Source organism: Mercurialis annua, linkage group LG7, assembly GCF_937616625.2.
Source record: "Mercurialis annua linkage group LG7, ddMerAnnu1.2, whole genome shotgun sequence".
Lineage (NCBI taxonomy): Eukaryota > Viridiplantae > Streptophyta > Magnoliopsida > Malpighiales > Euphorbiaceae > Mercurialis > Mercurialis annua.
The window spans coordinates 43,234,856-43,260,047 of NC_065576.1; the positions used below are offsets into that span (position 1 = coordinate 43,234,856).

Sequence of the window (25,192 nt, forward strand, 5' to 3'; positions counted from 1 at the left end):
AGTATTTACTTCTATTATTTAAGACAAAAATCCCACTATCTTAATATGTGCAATTTTGGCTAAATGGACAACTAAAAAAGAACGGAGGGAATATAGTTTATTCTCATTAATTGATTAAAACAATTAAACGAGAGTTAATTGATTTTGAAGCGGAAGTTCACTGACCTAAAAGACTCTTTGCTTTAGAAAGAACAAGGATTCATCCAGCCACGTGTACATAGCAAAACTTGACCGTTTACGGTTTACCAATTACTTTCAGTTTCTGGCAACAACAATAACAGCAGCAGCTGAGAATACAATAATAACCAATTTGTGTATACTCTGTCAACGTACTCTGTAAATTACAACTCCAATTTATTAGGTTTTTATTTACCTTCATTTTTCTTTGACCGCTCGATTATGGCGGCTTCTACTACAGAGATTATCGAAGATTCAGATCATGTAGAGCTGATCGTCTGCGACGCATCACCGTCATCATCTTCATCATCAGCTGATGATAGCGGCAACAATGGCGGCTCTCCGTCTGACGAAATTGTCCCTCTCTTGAAACCAGAAGACAATCCTAAGATCAATATCTTTTCCGTTTCTTACTCTCGTAGAAAACCTAGAGTACGTAATTATTATTGACATTAATCTTTTCATTTCTTAGTAATTTCTTTTATTTGTTGAGTTAATTTGAAATTAGTTTTATTTGAAGCTGAATTAGACAAAAGCAGCCTGAAATTAATAGTTAACAGTGTTGTTTAGCTATTGGTTACTCAATTTGCTTTTATTAGAGTTTAATTTAAGATGTGGATATACATGTTGAATTAGAGAACTTAATTCTGGTTAAATTTGAATTGCAGGAGCAAGGGGCGAAAAGATTACTTGAAACGGATAGGTCTCCACTGACAGAATGTATGGTGTGGGTATGGAGTGGATCCAGATTCTCTGGTATATTGTGCATGGCTTTATCTTCCACAATCTACTTTCTCATGGAAGTTCTGTCTGATTCTTTTACTAGTAAGTAGGTTTTGGCTTTTGTATATCTGCCATTATTGGCGCACAGCCCTTTTACTCTACATCGTTTTGATGTATTTGGAAATTTCATTTGGTGTTAAGTTTAGATACTTATAGATTATCCATTGATGAAGTCTGTGGTATGGTAGACGATTCCTGAATGTGTCTTTTGAGGCTAGTAACTGTCGCTCATAAGTCTTACTCATAAGTCTTCTTCTGAAGTGTGTTCACTATCGTGTTTCTAGCGACTGCTTGGGGATGACACTTCATTATAATAGAAAGAAGGTGCAAAAATGACCCTAACGTATAGCCAACATCTCTTTTAAGCAACTCATGTACTTCGGATGTAAAAAATGACCTTAACGTCTTGAAAACACATTAAAAGAATACAATAACTAGATGGTGTTAAACAGAAATATAAATGGAGTTGAGCTTTTCTGTTGTGTTTTATGCGTTTTCTAGACGTTGTGGTCATTTTTGAGATCCGAATTACACGAGGTGCTTATAAGAGACGCGTGCTATATATTAGGATCATTTTTCCACCTTTTCCCTTAAAAAAAGTTTCAAATTTTGTTTTTACAAGTCCATTTAAAAGGGACAGACAAAAAGGTCCATTTCGCTCTTGGTACCGAATCAAATGTTTTTGCATGAAAATACTTGTATACTTAAGTACAATGCTTGAGTATTGAGGAATCAACAATTGGTAGGTTATCTTTTAAATTAATTTTTTGGTAGGAGAATATTCTAAATGATTCATAAGTCTTGGGGTTCAACAAGTTAACTCACTTGGATTTTGATTTCAAAGTAAAATCAGAATTCCTTTTTTGACTTTTATGGACTTGAGCCAGTGATAGATTTCCATCCCATGGACGATAACATCAGACGCGACATTCAATAGCTTGAACATAAATGAGGGCAATTAACTGATCTTTGTTCTACAACTTGTTACTTAGAGACTCAATTTATTTGTGTTCTCAACCATTATATATGATTGGATTCTTGTAAATGCTAAGATCTAGAAACTTAATTTCATCACTAAATGCCTTTTGGTCATAACTCATAGGTAATACTTGAGCACTACTTTTGTGTAATCAATGAGCTCTTAAATGATAAGATTTTCTTGTAATGGTATGATGACTAGTGAGCAATTAGCTTGAGTTATCATTGATGACCTTTGTGCTGGACTTGCTTCAGTTTGTATGGGCATTTACTATAATGATTCAATGAAGATATAGCTTTATAAATTTGTGGAGGGTAGAGAGTGGAGATGGAAGGTAGTTTGTAAAGATTTTGAACACTAGAGCACCTCCAGCAAAGTGTGTTTATTAAGTTATCTTTATAATAATAAGAACAACTTTATGTGCTCCAGCCTCTAGGTTTCACTACTAGACAGAAAATAATAAAATTCTCCTTTTCTTATTAATTGTAATTTGTAATGGCAGCTCGGTCGATACCTTTGTTTGAGACTGCATTTACAAGATGTACAATAGTATTGATATTATCATATTTGTGGTTGAGGAGAACTGGACAGCCATTATTTGGAGCAGCACATGCTAAGAAAATATTATTTTTGAGAGCCTTAACTGGATATCTGTCACTGCTGAGTTTCATTTATTGGTAAGTTCCAGTTTATTTGCTCCTGCATTTAGTTTAAGGCAGCTTATCATTTGTCTAAACTGTTTTTTCCTCCTGACATGCATCTATTGGAAAGACATAGACTACTTACAGTCCTAGTTGCTGGTAATTATGAAACTTACCAGCAACGGGTGCCTCTGTTGTCTCCGAGGTCCATTTAGTTTCAAAATATTGCCATTTGTACCAGCCCATTGATAGTGGGTTCTTTTTAAAAGCATATAGCGGTGCAGCGCTGCTGAATCTAGGGCAGTAAGATAACATAAGAATGTACAAAGCCTGTATGCTTAATATCCATGAACCTTTTGGCTACAGTAGCACCATTTTCTTAAACTTCATTGTTTTTCTCGAGGTCTTTCACATCATATATTCTGTACTGCTGTACTTTTTACAATTCAAGTGTTCTATTGCTTGCACATTATGTCTTCGATATGCTTCTGAAACCTTTTTTTTTGGCTTGTAAACAAATAAACTATTATCCACTAGAAATTTTCTTAACTAGTGGAAAACTGTAATAATCAGTGCCCGGTTCCTTTTTTTCCCTCTCCCTTTCAGCATTCAGAGGTTACCATTTTCTCAGGCTATTGTATTAAATTACACGACTCCAATTGTGGCTTCAGTTGTGGCAAGAGTCATGTTTCGTGAAAAGTTAAAAATTGCAGATATCGGAGGTATATAAGCATTCTATTCATCTTAGAATTTGTTTTAATTTTGATTACTGAATGAGGGAAACAATGGGGGTTGTTTAAATCTAACCCCTTTCTATAATTTCTCATTGTTATTGATTCATGAAAAAACAAAAACCCATTCGCTTGATGGGAAGTGATTACATTTCTAACTGCCATTTATTTATCAGGTCTGGCTTGCAGTTTTTTTGGCGTGCTTTTCATTTACAGGCAGATACTTAGTACACAAGGTAGAGATGTGAGTTAACAGAACCTCCTTGACTGTGTTGGGAATGATTGCTTAAAAGAATATTAGGGACTGAAAATATTCTATTGTAATTTTATTGTTTGTTTTGTCATGTATGATAACCATAACAGGGATTCCCTTGCTTTTTGAAATGGCATGTAGGTGCTACTTATACTCTTTTAGATTATTATCAAACAAAAAGTACTCCTTTGGATGAAGCAAATGTGGAACTGTAGATTTTTAAATGTTCAAATATGGAACTGTAGATTTTTAAATGTTCTAATATTTACTTCCTTTTGACACCCAGCATATATTGCTGAAAAACATTCTAATGCATCTGTTGATAAAAACTTCTTGATCCATGTTGCAAAGCTGAGGATAGAGAACCTGCTGGAAATTTATCTGTAAATACAAATTGGGAGATTTAGAGGAGACATGCACTTCATTTTTCATTCAGTTTTAGTCTTATATTTGATTATTAGATTTGCGTACTGCATGTATTTTATTAAACTTCATTTTGTTTATTTTCACTTGCCCAAGTTTTGTGCCCTTTTACAATGGTCCATCACTCATGATGTTGTCTTTATGGATTTGACAGGGGTATGGTTTAAAACTGGAGAAACAAACATCACATCTGCCAGAGGAAGCCACCATGTATATGCAGTATTGGTTGGTCTATTCTCTTCGATAACTGGTGGAATCAGCTATTGTCTTATAAAGGCTGGAGCAAGGGCCTGTGATCAACCTGTGTAAGATTGAGAATTAGTTTCTGTGGGACTAAAGTAGGAATATATCACAATGGGACATGTAAATTATTTTCCTTCTGATGCTGTTAGTGGATTGTTTCTGCAACATATTTGGCCAAATCACTTGTGATCATCATTTTGTTACACAATTGCTCATCGCCACATTGGAAAAATACTTACTCTTTGATGCATCCTTATAATTTATAATGTCTTACAATTGAAGAGTGTGTTTTTGTTCCTCTTTTAGGTCCACTGTTTTCTCATTTGGTTTACTCTCTAGCCCTGCTGCAGCAATCTGTGCATTGGCATTTGAGGTAAGTTCCTTAGCATTGTTAATTTATACTTAAGTCCAATATTTTCAAATTTTCTAAATCATTATTTTATATATAGTTCAAACTTTATAAAAATTATAAGTAATTCTGATGGTGAATGCACTAGCACCTAGTAGTCAAGTCATATGATAGTTTTTTTTTTTAACATTAAATATTTCAGTCTTCATTAAAGCTATGATATGGAGCTTTTGCTTTTTATTGAACTTCTTTATGGCCAAAAATTTATAACTTCACTCATCTTACCATTTTGTTGCATAATTGCATTATCTACAAAAAAATTCAATTTGAATCCTAAACTGTAAGAATTTCCAGCTTGGCTCTGATGCAAATACTGCATAGGGATGTTGGGTTTACAACCAAGGGAAGCAGAAACTGAATGAGTTTGACCTTGTATTTGGGAATGAGCAAATCATAGAGACCCTAAATGATTTGGTCTTAGAAATCAATATTTTTAGCTGTTCATCATGCGGTATCGCCAGTCTTTCTATTTTCAGTCATGGAACAAGTTTTGATTGCTTATCGCAGGAATTCGTGGTGCCAGATTTCAGTTCATGCTTGCTTATGCTTGTACTTGGTGCTCTTGCCTTTTTAGTAGAGGTACTGCATTAAATTTTACTAAATGTGGTTGTTTCGTAGAACTCCTGTTTTTGTATATATATATATATAATAAATTTAGCAGTTAAAACAATTGTAAACTGGAAATGTTCCTTATCATTTTATAGGTGTCTAACCAAGTTTGTTTCATATCAGGTGCTATTAGCTCGTGGGCTTCAGCTTGAGAAGACCAGCAAAGCTACAAATGTACAGTACATTGAGGTACGTTTTTTCCCCTCTTAATATCACCACCATTTCATGCAGGTTAGTATGAAGTTGCCCTGGAATTTTGATATGATGCTATTGATCTATGTTGCACTGATCTAGTCCTACATTTTTCATTTTTGAAATTGCTTGTTTCGCCATTTTCCATTTCAGCGATTTTCCATTTTAGTCTTACTTTTCCGTGCAACATAGCTTTTAATGCTTAGACCTATGTATCTTATTGCTTTTGTGGGATAGGGGTGTTTGTGTGTCGACTTATATTATCGATCCATTTTGCATCATGTTGGCATTTTATTTATTACCCAACAACTATTAATACATGGGTTAGTAAGAAAGAAGACCAACCCCATCGTTAACAGACGATTCAATAAGTAAATGAATACGGACTTGATGTGTTGCAGAAATTCTCTCTTATGATTGTTGATAACATTGTCAATTGTCTCAGGCTGGCTTATCAGAGTTATGGGGAATAGGTTCATCAAAGATATCCTCATCGTTTGGTGGACTTTTTGGATGTTTACTTATCATCATTTCAGTAAGTTGTACTATCTATATTGGCCCAGACAAAGACGCCGAATAAATGATACAAACACTTGTCCTAAGGGTGCTTAAAATTGTTGTGGCAGTGTTTGGTTTTGTTCATGTGCGGTGCGCCCTGTCAAAAATTATTAATTTTTGGTTTTATTGAAGTTAAAATTAATTTAATTTAGTTTAAAATTAGTTCAATTAAGAATATTTTAGTTATTTATCTAGTTAACTAACTTTTAAAATAAAAATAGGTCTTTTCTATAGGACATTCAAAATGAAAATTGGTTTATCAATTCTAGATGGAAGGAGTAGTATAAATTTCACTAAAATAATGCACTTTTGTGTTTATTAAAATAATGCACTTATTTATTAAAATAATGCACTTAAGAGTGTTTTCATACTATATTCAACTTAAAATTGATGAAAAAGGCCAAACAATGTAACGTGTTTATAATTTTAATTGAATTTTTAAACTTAAATATTTTTGGTGTCATTCGATTTTAAATTTTAGAATGATGAAAAGAGTATTGAAATTAGGTTTAGGTTTATAGAATGTAAAATTTTGTAATGGTATTTGATTGGGATCAATTTTTGGGTTAATAATTGGGTAAAACGATTGTGTAAAACTTGTGTTTTGCTTCGGTTTTGAGAAAGTTGCTCTTTAGTCTTTGGAGAACACAATACAAGGAAAGTTGTAAGTTGTGTTCGGGGAGTAAACGGCAGTGTTTTAGTGTATCGATGTTCGCATGCTTAGCAACGTGTTTGTAAATTACGTTCCAAGGAATGTTAACGAAGCGATCACAAATAATAGTTGAAGGATCCAATTCCACAAAATGCAAGATAAAGAACTCAATTATAAAAATAAAGATAGTTGGAGGATCAGTTATGGGTTTTGCCTATCTAAAATTGACAAGAAGTAAAAATTTATCCATTTCTTTTAAAAGTGCATTTGTTAAAAGTTCAGATGCGAAGTAGGTAGTGGAAAATGGCAAACAGGCTGCGTGCCGGTTAGGAATAGATGCATAGATTCTTATCTTCAAAGGTTTGAAAACGAAAGAAATTTGGTGATTTTAAGTTTTTAATTGTTTAAGGTTAGTAACATTGTTAATTAATGCCAACAGAAGCAATAAAGGTTCATTTTATTATGTGAATTTCGCACAAAAAAAATGAATAATTAAATTTGTAGCTTTAGATAAAAATAAATACCCTTCCGTTTTAAAACAATAATCCACTTTTTTTTTTTTTTTTTTTTCAAATTGTTGTCCACATTCCACATTCCTTATGAATTATTCCCTCCGTCCCATTTAAGAAGTCCCATATTCTATTTTGGGATGTCTCATTTAAAAAGTCTCATTATTATTTTTAGAATATTTTTCCATTGAATATCCTATTTTATCCTTATTTTAGTCATCTTAAAAGAGTTCTATGGAAAATTCCACTATCATTAATAGGGACAAAACATGAAAAAACATGAAAAGACAAGAATAATCAATGTTTTCTTAATCTGTGTGTAAAGTCAAATGGGACTTCTAAAACGGGACGGAGGGAGTACAATTTAAAGTGTTAATTTTTCTATTTTATCCTTATTTAATGTTTATCATTTATTGTTATTAGCTTAAAAAACAAACTAGACAATACTCCCTCCGTCCCACAAAGATAGGCCGTTTGGAAAAACACGGGAATTAAGAAAAAAGTAGTTAAATTAGTTAAAATTAGTTTATTTCTGTACTTTTCCATTTTTAGCCTTTAATATTTTTTAAATAAATAAATAATGTATTGATAACTAATTTTTGTATTGGTGTATTTTGCATTGGAATTAAAAATGACATTTATTCCATATTGGAACATGGAGCAATTAATTAAGTTGAAAATAATAATGTACATTTATTAGGGGTAAGTAAGACTTTTAGGTTTAAAATTATTAACCAAAAATAGAAGGTGACCTATAATTTGGAACGCCCAAAATAAAAAGGTGGCATATCTTTGTGGGACGGAAGGAGTATTTAATAAGGGTATGATAAAAAAATGAAGATAAAGCTGTGAAAAGTTAGGGTATTAATTGTGTTTCTTAAAACTGTGTGAAAAAAAAATGGACTATTGCTTTTGAATTTTGTTTTTTCCTTAATAATTTTCTATCAATAAAGCTTCATTTTGTCTATGCACTTGCATAAAAATTAATTAAGACTAGCTTTGTGTCCTTTAAAAAATATAGATTTGATGTTTTGGCTTGTGTTATTCTTTTTCAAATGAAGTAGTAGAAAATAATCTGAGAATTATATGTAAATAGGAACTAAGGTGATAAAAAATTATTGGACAATTTCAAATTGAAGGGGTAAAACAAATTAAAATGTCAAGTTTATGGTGCTTTTTTTCAAAGCCATGAATTTGACTTTAATGATCGTTTCTACCAAATTTATGGGGAAAGTGAATTCTTTTATCATGTTAAGTTTTTAACTCTATTTGTACATCACGTTTTAATATGTTTTTTATAGGCCAAAGGTACAAAAAACCCCTCATAGTTTTCACAAAAGTACAAATAAGCCCTTTTACTCTTTTAGGGTATAATTAAGCCCTCTTTGTTTTCAAATCGAACAAAAAACCCCTTTCATCCAGCATCATTAGAAACACTCGTTAATGGCTGACATGTCTCTCATAATCATATAGGAAAAAAGTTCAAAAATAATTTTAACGTTTAAAATATTTACCGGAAATTTGAGGGGGTAAGTGACCAAAAAATAAACTAAAAGGGTTTATTTGTTCGATTTTCAAACAATAAGGGTTTAATTATTCAATTTTAAAAACACGAGGGTTTAATTGTGCCCAAAAAAAGTAAAAGGGCTGATTTGTACTTTTGAAAAAAAGTCGAGGGTTTTTTTGTACCTTCTGCCTTTTTTATACCTTAATGAAAGTTAAAACGAGCTAAAATTGTCATTTTAACTTTTTATATGAAATTACGAGCTTAATTTTATTGATCTTTAATGTTAAAATTAAGGGGCAAACTGAACTTCTGTTCCGAACAGAAGAGTATGAATGTTCGATTGTTCTTTACCCGAAGCTATTGTCTTCTTCGCACGTGCGCTCCTGCTCATTTCCCTCTTATTATGACTTTTACACTCTCATTTATCCTTTCTGTTTTGCCCATTTTTATTTCCTCTAATTACCATTTTGCCTCTTTTCTATCGAATATGATAAAACACTCACAATGAGGATTATATATTGGAAAATACTAGATGTATATACAATCGACATAAATAAGAATACTATCAATTGGAATAATATTAATTGGAAAATGTTAAGAATCTAGTGGTGGAAGTAGGGTTAAATAAAAAGTCGGTTCGGTTAAAAATTATTGAGGTCACGAAAATCTTTCATCTTTTAATTAAATATGTCGAATTATTTAAATTAAAAGAAATTAAAACAATTAAATTAATCAAATTTTAAACAAAAAATATTGAAATGATCAAATTAATTACGAATTTAGTTAAACTGATAAAACAAAATAACAAATAATAATAAAATTTAATTAGTTCAATTAATTTTTATCCGTAATCAGATCAAATTTATTTATAAAATTAAAAATATATGTATTCTCAATTTGGTTTTTTTACGTATATATTTTTCTTCTAACTGCTCTTTTTATCATTATGTTTTGAGTAGTAGTATAGAATTGAAGTTTAATCACTTCAAAATACTTCACATTTAAACAAAAAATTATATTTCAACTATTTTTTAAAAAAGTTAAGAAATGTTAAAAAATAGGTCTATTTATAATAATCTCTATCTATTTACCAACAACTTAGTGTGAAAATCTATGTTAAAAGCTAAATGTACATTATTCAAAAATTAAGAAATATATTTTTGCAAAAATGTTGTTTTATTAATAAATTATTTATATAATAGATTTGATTTCTATCTAAATTATTGTGATATGGACTTTACTAGTATGAGTCAAATAGGGTAGACCAATGAAGTGTGATATATAAACTCTTTTAGAAAGTGTACGTAGTTTTCTAAATTTCTAAATTAGCTTAATACATAGTTTGACCCATGCACTTATATCTTTTACCCATCTAACTCCTAAATTTAACGTTTCACCTATCGAATTTCCAAATTTGTTAAATAATTCTATTTGACCCCTGAACATGATAAATAAATTAATATTGAACCCCCACATACAGGCTTTTAGAATATTTCAAGTGTCAGGTGTACATAAAAGGGTGCACATTTACTTATTTATTAATTTCAGGAGTCAAATAGGATTATTTAACAAATTCAGAGGTTCGATACGTGCGACATTAGATTTAAGGGTTAGATGGATAAAAATGTTAAAATTTAAAGATCAAACTATATGTTAAACCATTTAAATTCGAATAAGCTTTAATGAAAGCATATATATAGCCACTACAGTACCAACTTTGTTGGTGTAGTTTTTCTAAAAGTTGAACTTTAGTACCATAAATTATCAAAATGGCTTCAGGAAGTATAAGTAATTATTATTATATTTTATTTAATTTTAGTTTTATACTTTAAATCTACATTATACGCTCTTTGTTGCAATTTAATTAAAAAAAATAATTATGCACATACACATTACTTTGAAAAAAACCCAGGAAATAAAGTATAATTTTATTTTAAATTCCCATTTAATAATAAATATATCATATTTAAAAAAAAACCTTCAAAATACAATTTAATCAAATAAGATGAACTAAATAAAAATAAAAATTATTATATAAATAAAAGTTATTAATTATAATAAATAAAATAATAAAATATTAATTATATTGAGATATAAAGTATTTAAAATTATCAAAATTAAAAGAACCCCAAGCAAAACAATAAATAGGTTGCCCTCATCCACATCAACATCACAATAGTTACTATACACCTGAAATTACAATTAATGGTTTTACCTACTTCTGTATAGTACATTCCTTTTCTATTTATTTCTCCATTCTTTCTCATTATATAAAAGTTTGCAATCATCCAAAAACTATATATAACCCATAATAAATAATTAATATATAATTTAAAATATTTTATATTTAAAAGTATCTTTTAATTTTATTCAATTTACCCCAACAAAGCGAGGCCTAAGAATACTCACTATTTCAACATTAATATCATCATAGAATAAAAGAATTATTATATTTATAAAATATATGACAATTTTCCTTAAAAATAAAAATTACTACTAGTATATGAGAAATAATGTCTCCATTAACATTGAAAATTGTAGTCATTATCACAATTGAAAACGTGAAAACCATTAGTCAAAATATAATTATCATGCCACAGTTACTTTACTTTTTATTGAGTAATTATTAGGTATTTTATTGTTTATCAACAATGGATAAATTACAATCATAAATTTAATAAAGTTAATAATTTTTAAAATTAATTTTGTATGAAGATTTTATGAATGGGTCCATCCACACTAAACTAGTAAGTAACTACACGGTTCATGTTCAACACTTCTGGCCCCACATCCTAATCATCCATTTAAATATTTCCTAGCTGGCAATAAGTGGGCCACCACCACCACTAACAAAAGAGTGTTTATCCCATGCAACCGTTGCGCCACGTCATTTTTACATCAAGCCAATGAGCATTTGCGATAGGGAATCTTTTAATTATTACTTATTTTTTTTATCATTCAATTTTCCACATGGCTAACGCATAATTGGTTTGTTGCACGAATGACATGACGCAACGGTTGTGTGCAATAATTTTTCCTAACAAAATCTTACCATAACAGAGCTCCTACAAGAAAGCAATGATTACAGGACGCAACCATACAGCAAAACGACGGCGTCTACTTATTAATATTCGTTATTTCTCCGACACGTCTTAAATTAAATAACAACCAGTACAACAAATCAATCTCAATCGTCAATTACTACTAAATTTATATTTAATTAACGGTCAAGATGAATTACCCCCAGTTTAAATCCCGTACTTCATTTTGACCGTTTTGAGAAATGTACTTCTGGGTCCACCAGGAAATGGGATGGCAATTTAGTAATTAAGAGAGACATTAAGGGTATATCTGGAAAAACAGAAATATAAATTTTATTTAAAAAAACATAATTTTTTTTTGTAGTAGAATATAAATATAGTATTTTGGTTACTTTTGGTTACTTTATATCAGTAGTTGTACACTACTTTTGTAACTTTGTTCTTAAATTCCCTCTTCTTCTTCCTCCTTTACTTTTGAGCTTTCTTTTCTTAAATTTGTCTGTCTTTGGTTGTGTGTCGAACAAACTAAGTAAAGAACCAGAAAAATTTGAAAAAAGTTGCAGTAACAGTGAACAACAATGGCGGAAATTAGTCACCCTCCCATGGAACAACTTCAAGACCTTGAGTACTGTATTGACTCTAACCCACCTTGGGGTTCGTGCCGTCTCTTCTTTTTTCCTATATGTTTTTGTTTAGCTGTTTTTGAGTTAACTACAAATTTGAGCTTATAGCCATTAATACTCTGGAGTAGAAGTTTTTAAACAATTAGAAGCTAATTTTAGCCATTAATATTAAGAAACCAACGAGTTATAACTCAAACAGTATAAGCGCAAGCGCTTTATCAGCAATCTGCTAGGTTCTGGGTTTTATTCTTCGTGTTCAATTATGAAAAAAATATCAAGAATGTCATTTTTTTTTTTTGAATTTTAAAATGTTTTTTTTTTGTTTAACTAATTTTATTGAAAATGAGTTGGTTCATTCATGCAGAAATTGTGGATGACAGGTTGAGCATACCAAACTGCAGCTAATTTAGATTTTTTATTTTTATTTTTTTCTTGCTATTTTGAATTTTGAATTTATTATGTTCTGTTTGGCTACTGAGAATTACCGGGAAATGGAAATTCTTTGGATGAACGGGAATATTTGTCAATTTAGAGTAATAAAAAATCCCTTGTTATTCGCATGACTTACAGATGTTTATATGCTGAGGTGTAATTATTTTTATTTTTACTAATTGTTTGACCAATTGTTTTTAAATATTTTTTGTTGTCGTTTTGCAGCTGAAACAATATTGTTGGCTTTTCAAAACTATATACTGATGCTGGGTACAAGTGTAATGATCCCTTCTTTGCTTGTTCCAGCAATGGGTGGCAGTGATGTGAGTGTATATATACACATTTGCTTTACCATATACTAATTAATTGATAAAATTATGAACACCTAGCTTGGTGTTCTTCATTTGTGCACTTTTGGATTTTAATTCAAACATATTTATTTTAAGTAGCCGGACACTTCATTCCATCAACGTTTTTTGTTTCGGAAATGTATCAAGAACTTGGCATTTTGGAAACGTGTCGAAAACTTGGTATTTAAGGAACTATTAGAAACTTGGTATTTCGGGAACGTGTTGAAAACTTGGCTTTTCTGGAATGTATTAGAAACTTGGCATTTTGGAGACGAAACTTTATTTTTAAAATTTGAAACTTTAAAATAATACTGTTTCGCCGTGTCTGTGTCCGTGTCCAAGTGTCTTGTTTCTCAGTATCCGTATTTGGCTACATAGCTACCAGTTGTTCAACTCCATTGTTATTGGTTCAAAGAATTCAACTATGCAATGTGCAAATTCCACTGCTTGTATATTTACTTTGTTTTGTTTAACAATGGTGGAACCAGGGGGATAAAGCGCGGGTGATACAGACTCTTCTGTTTGTATCTGGCCTTAACACTCTGCTTCAAGCACTCTTTGGAACCAGGTTGCCAGCAGTAGTAGGGGGATCCTTTGCTTATGTCATTCCCATTGCTTATATTATAAGTGACTCTTCATTGCAACGGATTAGTGATCATCATGAAGTAAGTTTCATCCTCTTCTTCCTTCTCCATTTGTGTCCTTCGTACTTGAATGGCCAGTGAACTGATTGAGTGTAAATTTATACATTGAATTGATCTTTTTTCTTCTTTTAGTGTTTGTAATCAAGCAACTAGCCATAGCCCATAGGAGACGGACACACATATCAGTCGACTTAGGTTGTTATAATTTTGAACAACTATCTTAAAATTATAGTTCAAGTCCCATTAGACCTCCTAGAACTTTATTTGCTTTTCAGAAGTTGTGCTCAGAAACTCTTCTATTTGATAGGGTATTGAAAGAGATCTTCCCATGTGATTGGTTTGCAGAGATTTATTCAGACAATGCGCGCTATCCAGGGAGCTTTGATCGTTGCCTCAAGCATACAGATCATCCTAGGCTACAGCCAAGTTTGGGGTCTCTTTTCAAGGTACACTGCGGGTGTTATGTGTGCGATTATTAGCTAAACAATTAAATGTATCGCTTGCTTACTTTTTTGTATTTCATTTATTTTCAGATTCTTTAGTCCTCTTGGTATGGCACCTGTTGTTGGATTGGTTGGTTTGGGGTTGTTTCAGCGAGGATTCCCTGAAGTATGTATTGCTAGTTTTATTTGATATTATCATGTTGCTACCTGCTGTTTGTCTTCCATTTATGCTGCTTTTGCATATCTTTGGGATTGTTTCAGTGAGTTTTATTTCACATTGTTCCATTTCAGTTGGGCAATTGTGTAGAAATTGGATTGCCGATGCTGTTGTTGGTTATTGGATTGTCACTGGTAAGTGGTTTCTTTTATCAAAAATTGTTATGGTAGGATTTTTCTTAATTCCTCCGTCACAAGGTTGGATTTTGATATTGCAGTATCTAAAGCATGTGAGACTAATGAGAGATCTCCCGATATTTGAAAGATTTCCTGTGTTGATATGCATCGCCATAGTTTGGATCTATGCTATTATTTTGACCGCTAGTGGGGCTTACAGAGACAAACCAGTTAGAACTCAGCATAGTTGCCGCACAGACAGAGCAAATCTTATATCTACTGCCCCGTGGTATTGTCAAAAGATTGACTCATTTTTTGAAGCATTTAAGGTGTATTGAATTCACTTCTGGGTTTTCATATGTTATATTATTTCAGGTTTAAGTTCCCATATCCTCTGCAATGGGGTCCACCTACTTTTTCCGCTGGTCATTCGTTTGCGATGATGTCCGCAGTTCTTGTTTCTATGGTTGAGGCAAGTGCCGCTTGTTATTTTGTCTAACGTGTGTCGTTATTTCAAATTGTTAATACAATTTACAGCATCTCTGCTTAATAGTAAACTTACGTCAAGTTTTGATGCTGCAGTCAACTGGTGCATACAAGGCAGCATCTCGGTTGGCTATTGCTACCCCCCCTCCAGCGTATGTGCTGAGCAGAGGCATTGGCTGGCAGGTATGTTAGCTTAACACGATTAAGCTACTATTTGATTTGATCCTTCAATCGCATAATAAAGTATGAATAACTCGCATACAATCAGAATATTAAAGCTGAACATTATTCTTTTCTCCAAAACTCTTTTATTCATTGTCAAGACTTGATTAACAAAATTGTTATAACAGGGCATTGGTGTTCTGCTTGATGGTCTCTTTGGAACATGCACCGGTTCCACTGTTTCCGTGTAAGGCGCACACTTGAATTACTGTATTGTGTTGTGGCCAGATGATGCACCTAGTGGGCAAAAACCTGGGTTAAAAACCGATAATAACTGAAAATGTTTTGTTTATCAATTTCAGGGAAAATGTAGGACTTCTTGGACTAACCAGAGTTGGAAGTCGCAGGGTGGTTCAGATTTCTGCTGGCTTCATGATATTCTTCTCTATCCTAGGTTGGTATTGCTACAATATCAACCTGTCATTTTAATATGAGCATTTGAGGATAAACAGTTTAGATTCACATTTTCGAGTTGTGGAAATAATAATATTTCATCATTCATTGATTCTTGATTACAACTGAAATTTATTGTATACGTTTCATTTAATTTATCATGTTTTAACAGGTAAATTTGGAGCTGTATTTGCATCAATACCCTTCCCCATATTTGCTGCGTTGTACTGTGTTCTCTTTGGCCTAGTTGGTATGTTTTGTTTGTTCTTTCCTTTGAAGCATTTTCTTTACTGTTTCAAAAGCTGGACCCGGACAGCCAGCCTGATCCGTTCAATCAGGAACAGGTTGGTGTTCCAGTCCAGATGAAATGAGTTTGAGCGAGTTTTTACCGGTCAAACTGCTGAAACTCCCAGTTTTTCATTAGTTACTGTGAATGATAAGTAATTTGCTGTTTCAGCTTCTGTGGGACTATCATTTCTTCAATTCACAAACATGAATTCAATGAGAAACCTCATCATCACCGGTCTTTCCCTGTTCCTCGGGATTTCTGTTCCGCAGTTTTTCAACGAGTACTGGAATCCCAGTCGCCACGGCCTTGTTCACAGCAATGCAGGATGGGTAAGTACATATAATTCAGCTCACATTCTGAAAAACAGTTCATCTACTAAATTGCTTATTCTGAATTGTTGTAATTTCTTTGCAGTTCAATGCTTTTCTGAACACCATATTCTCATCTCCGGCAACTGTCGGTCTAATCGTTGCTGTATTTCTCGACAACACACTGGACGTCGAGAAGTCAAAGAAAGATCGGGGAATGCCGTGGTGGGTCAAGTTCAGAACATTTAGAGGAGATAACAGAAATGAGGAGTTCTACACTTTGCCGTTCAACCTCAACAGATTTTTTCCTCCAACATGATTAATACACCAAGAACCATATTATTGCAGTCGAAATGGATCAACATGAAGAATAGCTTTATTTTTTGAGCTGTAAATCCAGGAATATTTAGTAATTTAGCAAATGCTAATCTATGTTCTTTACTTATTAATCCAATTTTTTGAGGACCAGAGTTGTCCATAGAATTTTAGGTCATTTAGGGCCTTGGTAGCATCACAATAAGGATGAAAATGAGTTATCTAATCTGTAATTTTTTAGGGCAAATTGTATGCGAAGCTTAACATTTTCAATTTCTAAAAGAACTAAGGATAAATCCTTCTAATTTTATGATCTATTGTTTATTAATGGTCTTATTATGCATTTTACTTAATTTTGTAGTAGAAATTTAAGGAAATTAATAGCTTAAATTAAATTAAATTTAATTTATTCTTATTGCACATCATCAATTAACTAAGATGATATTTACTGTTTCAAAATCAATTAATCTTTTTTAGATGAATCTAACCACCAGATTAGATTATCATTTCCGTTCTTCTCAAATAATAAAAAACAAATCATTTCCGTTTTAATGAATTAGAATTTTTTTTAACCACCAAATTAGATTATCATTTCTGTTTTAATAGTTTGTTTCATAAATTTTAGAAGTCAGTGGGTTATAAACTATAGCAAAATTGCTAGGTATTAATTCAAATCTTCACACAAAATTGCGAATGATAAGTAATTTTTTAGAAGTCCAATAATTGACCTAACTTTGTTTTTTTTACTTCACCACAAACTTATGACCAAAAGACACTCTTCATTAATTCAACAAATTGAAGAACCCGTAAATTTTTAATTTTTAAAGTTCCTAATTAATCAATTTTTCCAAACACCAAGTTTAGGAAATTAATTTTTTATATAAAATTGTAAAAATTTCAATACGAAGTGAAGCCTCAGACAGCCAGTCTTAAAAATTGACATCAATTGATATTCAGACGGTAATTCCAATCTTAAAGAAATCATCACAGGCTTCATATTCAAGCTCAAAATTAACATATGAATCTAAAAAATAAAAATATTAAATTAAAAGAAAATGTAATCGCCGAAAACGGCTCCATAGATCGAGAGAAATCAGATCCACAGATTCCTATCAGGCAGCGAAACAATAAATTTCGATCTCGGTCCAATCATAGCATCGCCGGCCATTGCCAAATAGCTACCGGCGACGTGGCATCGGACCTGACAATTTAATTCTAGAAAGACATTTTAAAAAAGAATATTGAGAACCCTCAGGGACCCGTTTCAAATCACCCACACAACGGAAACACCGCGAAAACCTAATAAATCCGGCCGATTAACAAATAATCGGTTGTCGGAAGTATTGAGAGAGTTCTTGAATGTAGGCGCTGCTGTGTAAAGTGTCATACGGCACTTCCTATCTATTTAGGGGATTTTTTCCTCATCGGGATCAACACACAAGAAAAACTAAACCTCCGCTGCTCACCTGAAACCAGAGGAATTGTTGATGTATTCATGAGAAGAAGACGCGTTTTATATAGGAGATAAGTAAAACTGTAACCCTAATTTTGCCTGACTACCCGAGTTTTTCTGATTAGAAGATGGGCTCTTGCGGATCCCAAATATTTCTGGAACAATATCAATTGGATAGCCCATCTTCATTTTATCCTCACTGTTTGGCCCGGTTCATCTTTCTTATTATTTAGAGAAAATTAGAGAAAACACTCTATTTTTTAAAATATTAGTAAATTATACTTCAACAAGGAAAAAATAGAGAAATACCTCACCTTTTTAACACTTTTATTTTTTTACTCTAAAGCCTTTTTTTATTATAATAATATTTATTTCCTATTATTTTTTTCCTCTAAGTATTTTATTTTTACTCTCACATGTGTATTTCTCTTTTTTTCTCAGATTTTCTTCTCTCTCTCTCTTTCTCTTTCTTTTTTCTCTTTATCGTTCTTCTTCTTCTCTTCCATTTCTTCTTCTTCTCCATTTTCTTCTTCTTCTTCATTTATTTGTTCTTCTTTATCACGCCGCCGCCGTTCCTTTCAACGATCCGCCATTACTCTGTCGTTGCTCCGCCTTCTCCCCGCCTTCGTTTCGTCTTCACTCCGCCGTTCTTCCACATTTTAGCGATTTTTTCTTAACTCGTGGTGATTATTACGATTTATTTTAACTGTCATATCTAAAAAAATTGTTCTTAAATTTTTTTAGTTTAAGATCTGAAAATTTGCATTAAAAACGATTTTCTGCAGAAAACAGCGTCTGATTATCATATTGTTATCACTATGACGTTATCATATCAATATCATAACACTGCAGAGAAAAACGATTTTATGTCAAGAAAAATGCTTGATTATCATTTCGGTATCATTAATGTTAGCATAACTGTATCATAACGTTATCATATCTATACCATAATATTATACGGTTATGATAATAATATGATAAGGTTATGATATAGTTATGATAAAGTACGTCATGATAATGTTATGATAATATTTTTTGATATTGTTATGATAAAGTATATTGTGATAATGTTATGATAATAGTATGATAAGTTTATGATAAAAGGTTAAGATATAGTTATGTTAAAGTACGTCATGATAATGTTATGATAATATTTTATGATACTGTTAAGATAAAGTATATTTTGATAAGGTTATGATAATAGTATGATAAAATTATGATATATAAAGTCCGTCATGATAATATTTTATGATATTGTTATAATATAGTATATTATGATAACGTTGTGATAATATCATGCTAGCGTTATTATAATAGTATGATAAGGTTATCACAATATTATCATATAATAATCTGCTACATACGGTACAAATAATTATATGATAATAAGATGACAATGCAATATGATACATTGATAATCACATGACAAGGTGAAACTGTGATAACCATATGATAATGTAATACTGTGATAATCATATGATAATGTGGTACTGTGATTTTGTCTAATATTATGCAGCAGTATCATCACATTATCATATATTAATCTGCTACATATGATACTGATAATGACATGATAATAAGATGACAATACAATATGATAGATTGATAATCACATGCTAAGGTGAAGCTGTGATAATCATATGATAAGGTGATAATATTATGATACTATTATAAAACTGTAATCTAATTATGCATAAACTGGTTTATGCAAAAATTATCATAAGGTTGATAAAATTATAATAATATTATGATATAGCTATGATAATGATAATATTATGATAAAATAAGTAAAATAATTATGCATAATAAGGCTATCATAATATTATGATAAGGTTATGAAAAAAATAGTTTTTTGCAGATCGTGTTTTTGTTGATTTTTATCTGAAACTAAAATAATTATTTTATAATTAGTTGTAGTTTGGAGAAAAACTACTTTTTGATATATATTTTTTTTATTGTCTTTTTAGATTTAGATCTGACATAGAAAAAATGATTAAATTGTGAGATAAAAAATCAATAAATTCAAAATTGATTGTAAATTTTTAAAATCAATTTAGGAGGTTGAACATGATATTATTTGAAAAAAATGAAAGAGAAGACAAACAAGAAAAAAAAGAAAATAGAAGAAAGAAATAAAAAGATAAAAGAAGTAAAAAGATAAAGAGAAAGAATAAGAAAAAGAAAGAGACATGGAAGAGACAAAAGAAAAAAGGAATGTCAGGTCATGTGTTTTATATACTGGAGTAGAATCACTAACTTTTGAACACGTCGAGTAATAACACAAAATTAAGAAAAGCGTGAGGTAATTGTTATAACTTTTCCGCATTGATGTATATAGTCCTATTTTTTTTTATATTTTAGGTAAATTAGTAAATTTCTCTATTATTTATGGCCTGTTTAGATAAGTACTTATAGAAAGCTAAAATCTATAATCTATAATCTATCTATCTATCTATAATCTATAACAAATATAAAAGTGTACTCGTAGGGGAAACACTTCCATTCACGGACAAAAATACTCTCTACATGTTTTATCCAAGTTGATATTCTTAATTGTGACATATAAAAATATTTATGTTTAAAAAATAGAAAGATGACATTCCTAATCTATAAAGAAAACATGTTAAAAATAATTATCGCAGTAGCTACCATTATATATTAAATTCCTAATCCTAAAAGAATTGTGCAACAACTATCATTATGTGTTAAATTACTAATCCTAAAATGAATTGCACAGATATATCACTATATATAAAACAATATGACGAGTTTCATTAATATTAAATAATCATATTATAATATTTTGTGTTAAAATTTTGATATTTTTTATATTTATTAGTTATTTACTATAAAAAATAATATAAATTTGCTCCAATCATATTATCATTTTTTAATAACAACAATATGAAAAATTAAATCTATTGCTTAATTCTAACTTTTTAACGTTTCCAATAAAAGAAATTAAAATTTTATAAAATAATTAAACATAACAAATAAAAAAGCACAAGTCTAATAAAATTTAAATAATAATATATTAGTAAAAAAATATACAATTATAATATTAAATAACGGGTCATATAGATATCGTTAACGTGCGTAGCACGTGGCCAAAAAAACTAGTATTCTAAAAAATACAACGTCAAAATCTGTTTTTGAAAAATACAATTTGTACTTTTTTTTTTGCAAAACTTACTTTTGTTATTCTAAAAAAAAAAAATTAATCTCAGAAATATAATTTTAGTTAACCAGCGGGATACTGATATGTGACTAACGGTATACTAGAAAATAATTTATGTTTTATATGCACAATTTTAATTTAATAAAAAATTATTAACAACATGCTAAAAATTATTTAATTATAAATTTATCAACGGTTTAATCACGGTTCACTAACGGTTTCTAAAAACAAAATTATGAAAAGTATATAAAGACCAATAGAATTTTTTACACAAAATACTACAACTTATAGTCAATATATTCAAAATAAAAATTATTACACATATACTAACGGTTAACTCAACGTCTACTAACAGTGTACTAAAAATAATATTATTGGTGTACCATCAGTACACCATTGGTTAACTATTCTTCGAAATAACCCATTTCAGGGCTTTAAATTATACTTGTTTTTTTATCCGGTTTTTAAACTATTTTTTATTTTTATCTGGTCCTTCAATTTAGTAAAAAAATTATTTTTAAGTTCTTGACTCAGAAAAACGATGCCGTTTAAAGTAACAAATTACATTTTCGAAAATAAAAAAACGTCGTTTTTATCGTCCAAGGACTTGAAAATGTTTTTTCGATAAGTTGAAGGAATAGATAAAGACACAAAATAGTTTAACAACTGAATGAACAAAACAAGTATAGTTTAGGGACCTGAAAATAGGTTATTTCTTATTCTTCCTTAACTTCATCTTCTTTTTTTTGGTTATTCTTTTTTTTCCTTAAATTATTTTAGAATTATGAAACACTCTCTCATTACCATCATCGACGCTATCGCCCAATTTTATTTGTCACCACCGTTACCATCTTCATAGCCGTCTCATGATCTTTATTTTTTCAGATATAAAATTTAATGTCACTATCTGTAATAACCCGTAAGATTTTTAAGGAAGAGTCGTACCGGAAATATTTGGAGTTTAGAAATTCAAGTAAGAAGGACGGAAAAGAGATTAGACTTTAGAATTTTTTCGGGTCTTAGAGAATTTAAGAAATCAATAATATAAAGTCTAAGCTAAATTTTTTTTTTCTTTCGAAAACATTTATTAGTGGGATTATAAATAAATAAGAAATTAGTCGTAACTAATAAAATAAGTGCCCAAATAAAGTATACAAATAAAATTACTACGAAAATTTATTAAGTTTAAGAAACGGTTCGGGTTTAGCACGACGACGTTTACGGAAGTGAAATAAATTATGATTAAATTTCAAATAAAAGAAAAAGAGGACTTAAGATTAATTAAAGTCCATTTTTATGTTAAGCCCATATACCCAAAGCCCATTTACTAAAGCCTATTGTCAAATCCACTAATAATTAAATCATATTTATGATCCATATTTCCCTATCTTCCACCAAAGCTTCCAAGAAACTCCAAACTCTCACCAAAAAACTCCATTTTTGCCGAACCCATACCCCTCTCCCTTTCTCATCAATTTTCTCACCAAAGCTTAGAAATTTTGGAGGAGTTTCACTCTATTTTCTAAGGTAATTACTTATATCTAATCTATTTCAAAGATGGTTGATTAAGTATGAGGATTTATAAGTGAAATATTATGTTAGGTTTTGGTAATTTTGGTGATTAAAAATTCAGCTATAGAATTCATGGTTGTGTTGATTAATTTGATGAATTTAGGAAGTGTTTTTTTTAGCTGAATATTGGTGAATATGTTGGGAAGTTCAAGGTTGTTTTTAGGTGTAAAAATTCTGAAAGTTAGGTGGCCGGAGGAGGCTCCGGTGAGCAGCAAAACGCTGCTCACCAAGGAGCAGAATTCTGCTCCTACGAGCAGAATTCTGCTTCGGCAGAATTCTGCCGTAGGAAGCAGCAGCTCTGCTCTAAAGAGCAGAGCTGGGCAGCCCCTTTGAGGGCTGCAATTGCAGCCCTCGGACATCGGGGGAGAGGGTAATTCGACGTGATTTCGACCCTCGCTCGAGCACCTTTGAGTTTGAATTAAAAACGAGAACTTAGCGAGTTGTTAAAAGTGGATTACGTTGTTAAGAAAATGTTCAAAAGTGTTGGAAAAATGGAAAAACAAAAATGTATGAATATATATAATTTAAGGTTAAGTTAAGATTAGTTATTTATTAGTTAAAATGGTATTTAAGATTTGTTATGAAAAATGGAATAGAATTATATGTTAAATTTATAAATAGAAGTTTAAGTTACGATAACAAAATCGTAACGCCTAAAGAAAAAAAAATGGATTTGTTAAATGTCGATTAAGGGTTCGACATGAGTTGAATACTAACATAATGTTAGCTATTCAAAATGTTGAGATTGAGCTCGGAATGTGTTAGTCATTTATAATCTTTGTCGATAAGCAAAACTTTGACGATTAACATGTTAAGTTGCTAGAAGTTTGTAAACTTCTATTAAATAAACTCTTGGACTTAGGATTTTTATTAGACCTTAAAAAGGTCTACTTTGTTAGTTTTAAGTCAAGGTTAGACGCGGTTAAATTATAGCGAATTAAGTGTGCGTTTTACCTTAAGTCTATAGAGTCCATCGAGTTAGAATCTTATTTAAGTTAATTTACATCTTATTTAGATCCGGCAAGGAACGCAGCTAACGGACAAGGAGCACCTTAAACTAGACGACAGTTAATCGATCGAGGTTTTAGGAGTAGCAAGCGGTGAGTTTATATATGTTTACATTTGACGTATTAACTGTGCATTACCTTTAAATGCAAAACTTTTATATAAATTGCATAGCATTGTTTTATTATTAAAATGTTTATTATAAATGACATGCATCATTGTTTTGAAACCAATGTAAGTCCGATGGAACAAGCTTTCCTATTGGGCGGCAATAGGAACTGTGTGATCACCAGTTTTGATCTGAGCGCTTTATAATTAGAAATGTGAAATGTGAAATCGGAAGGAGGATTATGTTTTTGATAGATACGTGAGTAACTCGGTCGAATTATCTCGGGACCCGTATCTAGTGAGTAACTCGGTCGAACTATCTCGGGACTCACACCTTGGGATTAAGTAGTGGCATAAGTAACTCGGTCGAACTATCTCGGGACTATGCCACGTGGTAACGGTAACTCGGTCGAACTATCTCGGGACCGTACCACTAAGGATCAAATGATGTGATGTTATATACTATGGTTACAATGATTCTCGAATATGAATGATTTATTTGGGTGTAGGGTTTCATTCGGAATTTATGTTTGGATGCATATGCATAAATGTTTATAGCATTGTTTTGTTTTAAATAATACTCATTTGTAAACTATAAACTCACTCAGCGTTGACTGACCCCCAAATAGTCCTTCCTTTCAGGTAAAATGTTTTGATGTGACAGACTTCTATCCTTGTTCAGAAGTCCGTATTTTGGAAGTATGTAAATAAGAAGACGTCGATCGATAGTGCTGCAGTAGATGTCAAGTCCTAGTTATGAATATGGCTTTGCTGAACGGTTTTAATGTTTTATCCAACTCTGATATGTAAATAAAGTTTTAAACTGCGCTTTTAACCGTTTACTATATTTTGCAAACCGGGCTATGCTTGATGTGTGACATCGCATGATAAGACCCTGGCTTATCGTACATCGCTTCGGACGATGTTACAAGTATTGTAAATATTTCAAGTTATGAAAATGTTTTATGAAGGATTTTTTTATTTATATTATTCATTATATTGCGAAATTTTTTTTTACTCGTCTTTAGGCTTGCTACGGGTTCCGGAGCAACCACTCCCGTTCCCTAGCGCCGGTCACGGCTCGAGATTTCGGGTCGTGACACTATCGTTGTTCATTATTCTCGTCGTTGTTCATCATCTCTGGTCGTTTATCACCATCGTCGTTCTTCATTACCGTTTTCGTTTATCATTATCGTTCATGCTTTTATTTTTCATTTCAGATATGAAATATGCTTCGCTGTTTTTTTTTGTTTTTTTTTGTTATTTTTTTTACTTTACAACTGTTTTAACCATTGGAACATGTAAAAAAATCGCAATATATATCAAATGTA

At 31.1% G+C, this 25,192-nt stretch overlaps 2 protein-coding genes, 1 long non-coding RNA gene and 3 other non-coding genes across 6 annotated transcripts; 3 read left to right on the forward strand and 3 right to left on the reverse strand.

Moving 5' to 3' along the window:
- Positions 1–204: 204 nt before the first annotated feature.
- LOC126656289 (uncharacterized) lies at positions 205–6,145 on the forward strand. Its single transcript, XM_050350825.2, has 10 exons — positions 205–609; positions 846–1,002; positions 2,442–2,616; positions 3,187–3,302; positions 3,488–3,547; positions 4,142–4,292; positions 4,537–4,603; positions 5,147–5,218; positions 5,372–5,437; positions 5,886–6,145. The coding sequence occupies exons 1-10, from the start codon at positions 400–402 to the stop codon at positions 6,018–6,020; spliced, it is 1,209 nt and encodes a 402-aa protein (XP_050206782.1). The 5' UTR covers positions 205–399; the 3' UTR covers positions 6,021–6,145.
- A 5,959-nt stretch (positions 6,146–12,104) lies between these two features.
- LOC126656287 (nucleobase-ascorbate transporter 1) lies at positions 12,105–16,869 on the forward strand. The gene is made up of 14 exons (XM_050350822.2): positions 12,105–12,361; positions 12,988–13,085; positions 13,601–13,777; positions 14,102–14,202; positions 14,290–14,365; positions 14,491–14,550; positions 14,634–14,821; positions 14,908–15,004; positions 15,115–15,201; positions 15,369–15,427; positions 15,543–15,634; positions 15,806–15,883; positions 16,091–16,251; positions 16,337–16,869. The coding sequence occupies exons 1-14, from the start codon at positions 12,286–12,288 to the stop codon at positions 16,547–16,549; spliced, it is 1,563 nt and encodes a 520-aa protein (XP_050206779.1). The 5' UTR covers positions 12,105–12,285; the 3' UTR covers positions 16,550–16,869.
- Positions 16,870–17,452: 583 nt separating this feature from the next.
- LOC126658975 (small nucleolar RNA snoR77Y) lies at positions 17,453–17,539 on the reverse strand. Its single transcript, XR_007634539.1, has one exon. It is a non-coding gene; the product is annotated as a small nucleolar RNA snoR77Y (small nucleolar RNA).
- A 59-nt stretch (positions 17,540–17,598) lies between these two features.
- LOC126658985 (small nucleolar RNA snoR2/U65) lies at positions 17,599–17,747 on the reverse strand. The gene has a single exon (XR_007634548.1). It is a non-coding gene; the product is annotated as a small nucleolar RNA snoR2/U65 (small nucleolar RNA).
- A 44-nt stretch (positions 17,748–17,791) lies between these two features.
- LOC126658958 (small nucleolar RNA Z112) lies at positions 17,792–17,976 on the reverse strand. Its single transcript, XR_007634523.1, has one exon. It is a non-coding gene; the product is annotated as a small nucleolar RNA Z112 (small nucleolar RNA).
- A 4,578-nt stretch (positions 17,977–22,554) lies between these two features.
- Positions 22,555–24,842, forward strand: LOC126656290 (uncharacterized). The gene is made up of 3 exons (XR_007633191.2): positions 22,555–22,703; positions 23,764–23,848; positions 24,491–24,842. It is a non-coding gene; the product is annotated as an uncharacterized LOC126656290 (long non-coding RNA).
- The last annotated feature ends 350 nt before the right edge of the window (positions 24,843–25,192 follow it).

Excerpts from the sequence above, each read along its gene's own strand:
- LOC126656289 (XM_050350825.2), top strand. The coding sequence starts at position 400 with ATGGCGGCTTCTACTACAGAGATTATCGAAGATTCAGATCATGTAGAG. Across the intron at positions 3,303-3,487 it reads AAAAATTGCAGATATCGGAG|GTCTGGCTTGCAGTTTTTTT; the intron begins GTATATAAGCAT and ends TTTATTTATCAG. Across the intron at positions 5,438-5,885 it reads CAAATGTACAGTACATTGAG|GCTGGCTTATCAGAGTTATG; the intron begins GTACGTTTTTTC and ends CAATTGTCTCAG.
- LOC126656287 (XM_050350822.2), top strand. The coding sequence starts at position 12,286 with ATGGCGGAAATTAGTCACCCTCCCATGGAACAACTTCAAGACCTTGAG. Across the intron at positions 13,086-13,600 it reads CAGCAATGGGTGGCAGTGAT|GGGGATAAAGCGCGGGTGAT; the intron begins GTGAGTGTATAT and ends TGGTGGAACCAG. Across the intron at positions 15,005-15,114 it reads TTCTTGTTTCTATGGTTGAG|TCAACTGGTGCATACAAGGC; the intron begins GCAAGTGCCGCT and ends TTGATGCTGCAG.